The 12,932-nt window shown below is 42.4% G+C and overlaps 1 protein-coding gene across 3 annotated transcripts in view; it reads right to left on the bottom strand.

The window, feature by feature from the left end:
- The window catches only part of LOC137518702 (uncharacterized), a 268,697-nt gene that overhangs the window by 153,711 nt on the left and 102,054 nt on the right, over positions 1 to 12,932 (bottom strand). For all 3 annotated transcript variants that reach the window (XM_068236883.1, XM_068236884.1, XM_068236885.1), the window contains 2 exons: positions 10,502 to 10,587; positions 7,230 to 7,366 (listed from right to left, as the gene is read on the bottom strand). In XM_068236883.1, coding sequence (XP_068092984.1) covers positions 7,230 to 7,366; positions 10,502 to 10,587 — 223 coding nt within the window. The remainder of the gene's footprint in view (positions 1 to 7,229; positions 7,367 to 10,501; positions 10,588 to 12,932) is intronic.

Below are 12,932 nucleotides of genomic sequence, written 5' to 3'. Positions count from 1 at the left end.
GTAGCGAGACCACTCCAAGAGCGAGTAATTCAGACTGTACTGCAACAGGTGATCCCCTGAGGGGCAGGAGATGCAGACAGCATATAATGATAGCTAGTCACCTGAGGAGCAGGTGATTAAGACTGTACTGCAGCTATCAACCTGAGGAGCAGGTGATTCAGACTATACTGCAGCTATCAACCTGAGGAGCAGGTTATTCAGACTATACTCAGCTATTAACCTGAGGAGCAGGTGATTCAGACTATACTGCAACTATCAACCTGAGGAGCAGGTGATTCAGACTATACTGCAGCTATCAACCTGAGGAGCAGGTGATTACTAAACTGAGAACCCCTCACCAGGACCAACTCCCTGGTGAGGGCAGAAGAGTTAGACAAGCAGGTTCGGCAACACACGGACAGATACGGTACAAAGGCGGAAGACAGAATCAGAGTGAGGGATAGCCAAGTCGCCAACTGGATCAGATAGGCAAAAGCACAGAATCACAAGACAGAAGAGTAGTCAAGGCTAGCAGAGGGTCATAACAAATAATACAATTCAATTAGTGCTTTAAGCTATTAACAGAATCTGTCTAAGTGTGGATCCCCAGCTCCTGCTGGTTCTAGGCACACTTTCGGATCTGACTATGGGTCTGAGTGCTAACACGTAGCATATGCAACAGAAGACGAGGAATAACTGACAGGCCTGTTCTATATATACTGGGAGCTCTCCTAAGCACCACCCCCGTCACTCAGCCAATGAAGGATCAGTGCTGGAGTCAGCTGACCGGCTGATCAGCTGACTCCCCTTCTGCTTGCATAAAGATCCTGTCTGTGCGCGCGTGCGCGTAGACCTCAGTCTATGTGCGACTGAAGGAGCAGGCAAAGTTCCACCATGCGACCATGCGGCGAAAGCCGCTGGCTGAGACGTGGAGACAGCCGCCATGTCGCTCGGCGCTGCGGCGGCTTCCTCCTCATTCCCCACAATCCCAGGCATAATTCCATCATGTATCTGCGCGGCGGAAACCGCCGGCTGAGACGCCGAGATAGCCGCCATGCCACTCTCTGATGCGGCGGCATCTCTGCAATCCCTTACACCACAGCTTTATTATTAGCCCCATCACTATGCACACCTCTAAATATTTCTCATGAGTTACCTCCCCTGAGGCACTCAAATTCAGGAAAGATGCAGTAATCTGCACATAATGTCCTTACTGCCCCCTACTGGAAGCTTGGTTCACTGTCTCTTTCACACATAAGCAGATGGGATCATACTCTAGCATTGTTCTTTTTTGATATGGCTGCCTGAGCATATTAGCTCAGTTACTTCTCAGAACAAAATATCTTAAGTGCTAAAGGTTATGCAACCGACACAGTGCATTGAATATTGTTATTTTCTTTTTTTTCTTATAATTATTTGATAAAAACAGGACAGCTGCAGACATAGAGGCTAGTACAGGACAATGTTGCAAATTCTGGTTACACTATTGACCCTTGCATCAATGTAGATCATATGGACTGTACCCGTGCATGGAATTTACGTGATTACTGGACTCCAGAACACTTGCAAGGACAATGGGTCATCACGTCTACTGGGTAACAGACTACTTTGCTGCTTTTAGTCACCAGAATGCAGCCCCTGAGATTGCCCCACAAGAGAATCAAGAATCAGGCCAAAGATTGGTCAGTAGCAAACAGTTAACATCAAGTATAAGCATGAGTTCAAGGCAGGGAGCAGTTAGGAAGATAATTATCACTTAGACAATACAATACAGAGGCACCAACAGAGTATTCGTGTCAAGTTAAAAAGGTGTAAAATGAGTGGCAAGGGTGGATGTACCTCCCCATCGGGCCTTTGCCCCTCATTTTATACCTTTTTAACTTCATACTTTTACTCTGTCGGTGCCTCTGTATTGTATTGCCTAAGTGATAATTATCCACCTGGTGGATGGGTGGGACCACCCTTCTTTCTTGTTCTATGGAGAGTGACTTCTTAGCCTGAGTGGGGAAAGACCTAATCCTCTTGCTTTTTGAGCGGTTGACTGGTCTTGGCAACCCATTCTTGTGAGTATTATTCACTACATACCCTATTTACATTGTATTATCAATACTACACGATTGGGGGCTCTCGATTGTCTACCTTCTTGTTTTACATATCTAGCAGTTAGGAAGAGGTCAGATTAGTCAAAGCAGATTGTTTTAGCGCATGGTGCTCAGCTTGTTTGCTTCCTATTCACTGTACCTAGTACTGTGAGAAGAACTGCCATTTATAACATTCCTTATGTGTTGCTGTGCTGAGTAACTTAAGCAGAAGTGTGTGTACAAATTGGTTAGGCACTGTACTTCTGCACAGTAACATAGTCCCTTAACTAGCTGTATTGTACTACAAATATAGAGAACTGTCATTCCTAGGAGGCATTGTATAACTCACCTAGGACATAGTGATGGCTAGGAACTCAATAGAAACTTCCTGACTTGCCATTACTGGTGAAGCAGGTCATTTGGGCACATGATCACTGTGGCGCTGTGCCTGACCTGAATGTAGCAGGATACTCAGTGTAATTAGAAGCAAGGCAATAGACATACCCTGAATGAGTTGCTACAAGGAATGGTATTTAACACCGCCGAGAATTTCAGCTCACCTTGCACCCAACTTACAGGATGGAGAACAATACGCACTCATTGCTGGTTGCACATGTGGTTGCACATGTGTGGACAGTTTTACCTTGTAACTGCAGAAACTGTAAATTAGGCACCTTGTCAACAATAGAACAATCCCTTTCTCACTTTCATTTCACGTGTGTGTGTGTGTGTGTGTGTGTGTGTGTGTGTGTGTGTGTGTGTGTGTGTGTGTGTCTGTGTGTGTCTGTGTGTGGGTGTGTGTGTCTGTGTGTGGGTGTGTGTGTGTGTGTGTGTGTGTGTGTGTCTGTGTGTGTGTGTGTGTGTGTGTGTCTGTGTGTGTGTGTGTGTGTGTGTGTGTATGTGACTGTGCGTTGGTGTGTGTGTGTGTGTGTGTGTGTGTGCACGTGCGTGTGTCTGTGTATGCATGTGTGCGTGCGTGTGTGTTTGTGTGCGCGTGTGTGTCTTTGCATCTATGTGTATATGTGTTTAAGTGTCTTTGCAAATGAACGAAAGTATAGGAATTCTGTTTCCTTCCGTTAATGTGTAATGAAACAAGCTAATTAAGATATTCTGTGTTATCACTGTCCAGAGCTTTGGAAATAGTCACAGAGCAACATTTATAAAAGGAAATGCAATATCGCAGAATTAAAGAGCCTTAGAATTATTTGTGCTGTTTAAATGTGCAAGTAAGGAATTGCATTAGGAAATGAGGCAGTCATCCAGAACTCTTAATTTCTTCAGTCACTTAATTAGAAAATGACTTCAGTCTACGGAAGGGAAAAGATTAGTGTTGTGTGGGTTTCAATGAATTTAGATATTTACCCTCACCAACTGTCCAGAAAATGTTATGATAAAATCACATACATAAAAATGTTCTCGTAGTATTAACTACTAAAGCTATTTGAATAAATAACAGGGTTTTTGTTGTTGTTCTTTTTATTTAATACAAATTATGGTGTATCTTCAATGAGCCCCTTTTTTAAAATCATTATTATTGAAATGTTAACCTTAAAGCATTTTTTTATATATTTTTCCCAGTTTTACACACTTAACTTTTTTTTTTTTTTTTTACATATAACAGATTTGTCATTTTATATTTCCATTATTTCATGAATTATTTTGATTTTAACGTTTTGAACATTTGCCATTTGAAAGAGGTCAATATTTAACACTAATCACTTAGCCGTAAAAAAAAAAAAAATTGTCATGATTCACAAAGCCTTACCACATTTGGTACAGCAGAAAACAGATGATTTTACCAAACATATCATTAACTGTCAATTCACTAAGGCTGTCACCGCATGGAAAAGTAGAATTCTTGACTAGTGAGGTAAACTACTATCCCAATAAATGTAAATTCTCAAAGATTAAAGCATATGGTAAAACAAGTGAGATGTTTGGTATTTTACCTCAATCCTGGAACTGTTGGTATCTAACTAACATCCATACGGTAAAATGGAAAGGCAAAGGAGCCAGCAATAGGAGGAGCCCCCTGTCTAACTACTCACTCCATTGAATCCATTGTACTGCTGGGCAGGACATCAGAAAATAAACAAAACATTAGATGCAGGAGCGGGTCACATTTGTAGAGGTTTCCCCTGTAACCTTTTAGATGTGAACAGGAATGAGGTACTAGAGGTGGCATCATGGCATGGAGATCTAAAGGGACACCGAGGATCTCTTTTACTGTTGTATGCTGCCACAGTACAGAAGCAGGAATGGCTCAGGTTTTAGATCATAGATGCAGATAGTATATGCAGGCACCTTGGCATCTACTACCTGTTCTACAAACAGATGTTTTTGACTCAACAAGCCTTTCTGTTTATATGGGTGGAAAGGGAGCATGACTCCACAAACTGTCAACATGATGATGACTAAAGCGCTGCATTATTATTATTATTATTATTTAGTATTTATATAGCGCCGACATATTACGCAGCGCTGTACAATGTATATATATATCTTGTCACTAACTGTCCCTCAAAGGAGCTCACAATCTAATCCCTACCATTGCCATATGTCTATATATTATGTAGTGTAAGTACTGTAGTCTAGGGCCAATTTTAAGGGGAGCCAATTAACTTATCCGTGTGTTTTTGGAATGTGGGAGGAAACCGGAGTGCCCGGAGGAAACCCACACAGACACGGAGAGAACATACAAACTCTTTGCAGATAGTGCCCTGGCTGGGATTCGAACCAGGGACCCAGCGCTGCAAGGCGAGAGAGCTAACCACTACGCCACCGTGCTGCATTAAGCTAGACAAATAAATATGGCAACTTCAGCAGTTTGTTCATAAAACGTATATCATGCAAGCACTGTACAGCTCCCCAGCCTTACCATTCCTTGCAAAGGGAGAGAGGCACCACATTCTACATCTACATTAGTGGTACTATTCCCCACTACTAAATAGGAGGGGCTGCACCTGGAAATCCAGGATACAAGCGAAAGTCTACAGCATTCATGTGACTATGGGGTTGATGCATAAACCAGTGGTAAAATTATCATGCACAGATAGCTTGGTTAAAGAGACTCTGAAGCGAGAATAAATCTCGCTTCAGAGCTCATAAATAGCAGGGGTCCCTTCACCCCCAACCCACCCCCCGCAAAAGTGTGTCGTAGAAAGGTTGCAGAATTTCCCTTCCTGGAGGCAGGGCTAACGGCTGCAGCCCTGCCTCCAGTCGCGTCTGTCAGTGGCGCATCGCCGCCTCTCCCCCGCCCCTCTCAGTGAAGGAAGACTGAGAGGGGCGGGGAAGAGGCGGAGATACGCGCTGACAGACGCGCGTGGGGCAGGGCTGCGGCGGTTAGCCCTGCCCCAACCAGGAAGCGCTCCCCGGGTGTATCGAGGGGGATTTGGGGGTGAAGAGACCCCCGTTAAGCCGCGCTATAGCGGCGTTTTAGCAGGGGCACACGTGCCCCTGCTATTTATGAGGTCTGAAGCGAGATTTATTCTCGCTTCAGACTCTCTTTAAGTGTTAGTTTTTGCAATACAAATGAGGCCCCTTGCATGTTATACTACTTAATTCAGCATGTTGTTTCTATTACACTGTGCATTTCCCATATATATATATATGTTACGGACAGAACCTGAAGTATGGCCAGTTTGGGATCTGGTCGACCAATGTGCGAAGTGCCCAGCTACTGTATCCAATATGCAAAGAACTTCTAAAGAACTGACATCATCAGACTTTGGCCATCAAGAACACGACTTGGCTGACCAAAACTGACTATTTATTGCAGCCCCTGTGTTGCCAGTATTCACTGTCATATGGGCAAAGTTTTCATACAGCTGTGAAAATTTGAAACAAACATTTTTGTCAATCTGTATTGCATTTGATTGTGTGAGCTATACCGATACAGTGGGCTGTCTGAGCACTTGTAGAATTACCAGTAAAAGCAATGCTATTGAGCTTAGTGGATTTAGCAATAAGCTGTAATAAGTTAGAGGATACATTTTTCTTTATTAAAAACAAAACAACAACATTTAACTAAGAAAACCTTTTTCTTTCTAAAAATAATATGTGGTTGAAAACCTTGGCTAGCCACATCAACTCATGACAGAATATGAGTTTTAAAGGATTTATTTTCTCTAGAATTTCCACAACTAAAGCATTTCTTGGCTAATATAAGTTAACATTTAAGTAACTGAGATGTACTAAATAATATATATATGTTAAAAATCTGTGTATTAAGCACACATATTTCATCCATTCACTGCCTGCTTGACAAAATAGTTGTGTGACTAAATATACAAGAAATATGTTTCTGTATATGTTTTATATAAGGGAGAAGACAACCATATTGTCATGACCAGTAAAAGAAGCAAAATTATATATGTTACGGCCAGAACCCGAAGTGTGGCCACTTCGGGTTCTGGCCGGCCAATGTGTGAAGTGGCCGCAGCGCCGGCTTTCGCACTGCCTCTCTCCTCCCCGATCGCCCCCCCCGCCTCCCATACAATAAGTAGCAGCCGGCAGCAGCCGGCGGGGACACGCGTGTCCCGAGAGTCGTTCGTTGCGGCAGGGGAATCCTGCCGTTCCTGCAGAGCGGGTGCTGGCAGAAGCAATGTCTGCAGCCTCCCCGCTCTGCTTCCCCTGCTGCGACGAACGACTCTCCGGCTGCATGTCCCCGGCTGCTACTTATTGTATGGGAGGCGGGGAGAGGAGGGAGGCGGGGGAGGAGAGAGGCAGTGCGAAAGCCGGCGGCTTCATCTATTGCATTGCCGCCGGCTATATTTCATTAAATTATGCAAGTTGTCATCAATTTGGCCGCAGCGAGACGGCGTAACATTCCATTTTTAACATTGGCCGCTGCGCTGCGGCCACTTCGCACATTGGCCGCCCAGAACCCGAAGTGGCCGGCCAGAATTAGAAGTGGCCACACTACGGGTTCTGGCCGTAACATATATAAAAAAAAAAGATTACCTGTGTTGATTAAACTCAAGCCCCCTAAAACATTTTGAGCAATAACAGAAAGTCTAAAAATCCAAGTAAGAGGAAATGCAACCAATTACACACAGGGAATTTCACAGTAATTTGAATTTAGATCTGAGCTGAATCTCAATTTACCATATTACGTCAGATCCCAATACAATCTTTCATCCAGAATTCTATAATTACAACCTGGCTTACCATACAGAATAATGATGTTTCTCCAGTTCATCCAGATAAGAAGAAGCTGTTGAGCATTTATCTACATGTTTATTGGAAATCAGATCAACTTTTGGTGTCCATTGAAAATGCAGTTCTGGATGAGGCTTTTCCCATTTCTGTTTTTAAATAATAATAATAATAATAATAAAAAAATAGTACACCATGAACTTCTTATTGCAAAATACTATAGACCACAAAAAGATTATGTGTGTAGGATTTTAACCTGTGATTAATGTTGTGATAATTACATGTATGTTGTGTGGGCGTAGTAATATTCACAGCATATGCAATGTGTAGCTGAAGAGTTTTCTTGAATAGTGTGCCATGGTTACAATGTTTGCATTGCTTAAATTTCACCTGACCTATTAGAAATTACCACATTCACTTTTTGTTCTAAGTTTTCTCTTAGGCAATAAAAAAACCCACAAACAGAGTGCCACCCCATGTTTCCCAAGCAGTTCGGAATTACCGATGGATATTGAAGCCCATTGATTCTGTCCCTGAGTGATGCCAGCACACTTGGTCTATAACATTAGGAGGTACATTCGAGAGGAAGATGACAAAGCCAGACTTCTCTTTAAGTATACCCTTGTCCATTTTTATGGACAAGTGACATTTCTTCACCTTCAATGTCCCAGAAAAAGTGGAGAAAATAGTATAGTGGTGAATTATAGAGGAGTCTGGAAGTCTCCCTTAATAAGGGGAGCACTGTATTTTAGGCAACAAGGTCATAGTCTGCTAGGTGGGGGCGGGGCACATTGCCACCTGACATATTTTTCAGACTATAAGATACACTTTTTCTTCCCTAAAAGTGGGAAAAAAAAGTATCTGCATCTTATAGTCTGAATGCATGGAGTCCCCGACTTGCGATTGCCTGCCCTTAGGAACTGCAAACCCGGTGCATGTCGGCAACTCCCAGCACACCGTGTGTCGTTGAGTGCCTCAGTGTTCCCCTTGGTGTCCACCTTTGTGTCCACCTTTGTGTCCGCCCCATGTTTCCTTGCTGCACTGTGTGTTTTGTAATTAGCAGCAGTAGCTGCTTGTATGACTCACCTGACTGAGGGTGCTCACAGCGAACAGCGGCTAATCTTTCATTCGCTTCTTCCCCCTACTGCTGGCAGTTTCTGGTCTCATCATTACACATGCAACCGGGACAAGGGGAAAGAAGTGAGCGAAAGAGGAGCTGCTGTTCGCCGCGGACACTCTCAGTCAGATGAGTGATACAAGCAGCTACTGACGCTAATTGCCACACACACAGCATAGCAAGTAGACACAGAGGCAGACACAAAGGCGGACACAAAGGTAACACAAAGGGGGACAAGAGGAGGACACTGGGGGACAGGAGGATTAAACTAGGGGGACTCTAAGGGGGATAGGAGGAGGACACCAAGGGGGACAGGAAGAGGACACAATAATTGGGGGAAAAATGTACAAGATGCTCCTGGACCATGGATAAACCAGGTTTAGTACATTTTTTCCCTGATTTTTGCCCTCTAAATATAGGTGTCTCCTATAGTCCGGAGAGTCTTATAGTCCAAACAATATGGTAATATTATATTAGGGTCCACACCTGTTAGATATTCATTGCTATGGCTAACATTTTATCCAATAAGGAAATTACAAATGAACGCTGTAATTAAAATGAAGAAACTATTATCCTGTGTATTGCTGATCTTTTGGTCATAAAACTGGCCAATGTACTTTAATCATCAGGTGACTAAATGCATATCTCCCTATATACAGCAATATCTGACTATGGGGTTGATTCACTAAATGCTTGTAAACATTGCACAGCAAATTATGCCATTTGAGCAATTAGCAATTTTTTTGCAATTAATGCAACCCATGGTACTTGGGTAATTTGCATTATGCTAGTAGCAATACATGTCTCCCCTCACCTCTCCTTTGCCGGACACACCCCTCCCTTTTTCTCTGCCTAACACTCACCTCCCCTCTTCTCTGCCTAAAGGTGGTGACACGCGATACAATAAAGTAATCCAATTTTACAGCAATTTCATAAAAACGATTGGTTGTACAAAAAAAATCTAAAGTTTGTTCTTATTAGTTTGAGAAATCTAATCTGGTTGAATTTTTTCCAATAAAATTCATTTGAGAGTGGCACATTTTTCTAATCAATATTTATAAAAATTGATTGGTATTGGTGAGATTGTAAAATTCCTGATTTAAAGACCCAAGCAATTTTTCACAGTTGTCAATGATTAATTTTCATGATTGAGGAAACATTTTTCAAATGTATTTAGCACATTGGTCAGATTTTTCAAATGTTGCAATCAGTCAGAAAAATTGATTGTAATTATTGAAATTGACCACCTTACATTTAGGTCGCATTCACAGTGGCACATTGCGGAGCTGCGTTATAACGTTTTATAACGCAGCTAACCGCGCTGCAACGATAATCCTATGGGACGTTCACAGTGCAACGTTAACTGCTTGCAGTGCTATACCTCTAAGCGCAGACGCGTTGCAACTTTAACGTCGCATTAAACCGCAACGTCCCATTGTGAATATGCCCTAAAAGGGTAATATAAATTCCATACATTTAGAATTGTGATTACAAAATATCTGTCTGATGAGAAAACAGCCAGTGGAGTGAATATGTTCATTTAATTCTGCTCTGTCTGCTACCTTTCAACTCAAATCAACTGTTAATACATAGTACAATAGTCTTACACAGCACAGTTGTCTAACAGATATAACTTATGAGACCTTATTTTGACAGCATTTTAAATAAAGTATTGTGAGCTAGCACAAAACTTTTCAATTTTATTTCTATATTGTTACAAATGGAATACTTTTAACTCTTCCTTTTCTGCTGTACTCAGGAAAGCACTGATGGTAAGCAAGGTCACTGATCGTCCACATTCTTTACATTTGTTATCAGAGCAGGTTGAGGTTACATGTATAGCCTCTAAACTATAGCCACAAAGCCAAATCAGCAAAGAAAATAATTATCCAATTACCACTTCAAAGCCTGTCAGAAAGCTATGGACTTTGATTAATTTAGCTGAAGTGCTCAGCAGCTACAGAAAAGGCGTGTTTGGAGCAATAAAAGGTTTAATAGTATTGCTGATCTCACAAAATGTCAGTTGCTTTGACTTGTCAGGCACATCAAAACTACCTTTGAAGCCTAGAATACCAACTGCCAGGGAATGCATGTAATAAATGTTTTGTTGTACTGTATGAAAGGCATTGTTGTGCATATTATGGTGCACAAAAAGTGTTATCCTTACCTTTTTGGCAATATCAAAGTCTTCTTTTGTTGTAACAGCACTGGATTGCTTATCCATAAAAGGTACAACTTTATTACGAGGAATTCCTGTAAAAAAAATAACAATATGTAAGCAGTCCATGCTAAATATTTTTTTCTGGTTTACAAATTTAAAACTGTATTGTATCCGTTTGCATCTTTTCTTTCATGCTTTTTTTTTTTTTACAAACCTTTTGTTTCTAAACGTTTCCAATTAAAAGATTTTTTTAGGATATTTTGTGGGGGGTACTTCTAAAAAGAAAAATTGGGGCATACTTTCTAACCAGCAGTAAAATTCCTGTGCACAGTTATTGTACTGGCACTGGTACTACTAAGTTAACACGTGTTGCGCAATTATCATGAACCACATTACTTGGTAATGTCCATGCTGATAATGTAACGCACATTATGCTGTTTGTGTACCATGCAGTATGCTACCAACATGGGCAATACCTAGTTAATGGGGGCTGCTTTACTTGTGCAACACATGCTACATCAGTGGCGTAAGTACCAGTAACACAAGGCAATTTTACCACTGGTTTGAGAATAAGCCCTATTGGCATCTAGATTAGTTAATGGTTCCCAAAGACGCAAAACAAAAACCACGAGGATATTACTATTTGTGGTGGAACAGAACAAAAAAAATGCTAATCTTTGCTGCGGAAATAGAAGCTTTAAAATGCACACCCACACACACACAGACACACACTTTTCAGTCACATGAACAACCTTACGTGTTTAGAGGACTAAAATAATAACCCTTAGATGTTATTTTTTTATTATTTGTGTAGCACCAACATCATCCATAGTGCAGGCAAACAGACAATGGGGAGCATAGATACATAAGTATTATCATAACATAAGTACAAAATACATACATAGGTCAAGTGTGTTTTAAAATATCAGTAATAATACGTTCATTAGATACAGTACAGCAGAAACAGGAATCGATAGGTGAACACCCTGTTCGTTTGAGCTTACAATCTAGATGGTAGCGAGGTCGGTGTAGACAGTCACTAGGTGATGAGGTGAAGGAGCTAGTGGATAAGATGGTGAGCCTCAACATTTGGCTATGACGGATTATAAGCTTGTCTGACAAGGTGTGTAGAGATGGCTCGAACCTCCGATTTTAGGTTCGCGAACTCTTCGAACCACAATAGACTTCAATGCGGAGGTGTGAGAAAACGCGGAGAAGCCGCCGCGTGTACTGGCGGCAGGGCGGCTGATTCAGCATCCAGCGCGGCTGTTTCCGCGCAGCAACGCATGTCTGGGGCGGCTGGGATCTCTAGTGCACCTGGATGGAGAGCTATGCACGCGCGCGCCAGAAGTCAGGACCTTTATGCCAGCAGGAGATGTGTCAGCTGATCAGGATGATCAGCTGATTCCTGCTGGACTCCTGATTGGCTGAGTGGCTCGGGCGGGAGCGGCAGAGTCCTGCAACTATATATACAGCTTGCTTGTCAGTTGCTGGTTGTCTGCCGTTGTGAACACTACGTGGAAGCACTCAGACCTTAGTCAGATCCTGCAGTGTGTTTGAACCAGGTGGACCTGGGAATTCACACTGAGCCAGATTACTTGTATTGAAACGGAAACCGAGAGCCCAATATAGTGTAGTATGTCAGGATTATTTGATAAGATGATAAAGTGAGAACAATTATACTCACAAACATGGGTTACCGTCCAGGTAACCACTATAAAGGCAGGTGAGGAGATTAAGCCTGTCCTCACTCAGGGCTAAGAAGTCGCTCTCTGTAGAAATGAGAAAAGAGGGTAGCACTCCCCTCCACCAGGAGTGGACGCAATGTATTTGTACGTTGGACAGAGGCGCCAGCAGGATAAAAATTCATAAAAACTTTAAAAATTGCTTGGAGGAAGTGGTGGGCTTGCCTCCCAAAAGCAGACAAGACGTCCTGTTTTCATATAAGTAAACACATTTATTATACGATACCCCAGACGGAAATGCAACGCGTTTCGCAGGTCAAGGCTGCTTCATCAGACAAACAAGGGGTTAACAGGAGATCTGTAGTATCAGGAATAGCGCCTCAGTAAATATTACTTGTATTGTATTCTGTTTATGCTTAGACCAGTTCCAGGGTGTAGAGACCACGGACCTCACACCCAGACTAGGGAACCTGTGTTATCAATCTGTTTATGCTTAGACCAGTTCCAGGGTGTAGAGACCACGGACCTCACACCCAGACTAGGGAACCTGTGTTATCAATCTGTTTATGCTTAGACCAGTTCCAGGGTGTAGAGACCACGGACCTCACACCCAGACTAAGGAACCTGTGTTATCAATCTGTTATACATCAGACTAGTTCCAGAGTGTAGAGACCACGGACCTCACACCCAGACTAGGGAACTTGTGCTACCATTTTGTTATACATCAGACTAGTTCAAGGGTGTAGAGACCA

This window comes from Hyperolius riggenbachi, chromosome 5 (assembly GCF_040937935.1).
Source record: "Hyperolius riggenbachi isolate aHypRig1 chromosome 5, aHypRig1.pri, whole genome shotgun sequence".
Classification (NCBI taxonomy): Eukaryota; Metazoa; Chordata; class Amphibia; order Anura; family Hyperoliidae; genus Hyperolius; species Hyperolius riggenbachi.
Note: the sequence above shows the minus strand (reverse complement) of the source record. Positions and strands in the feature narration are given on the sequence as shown.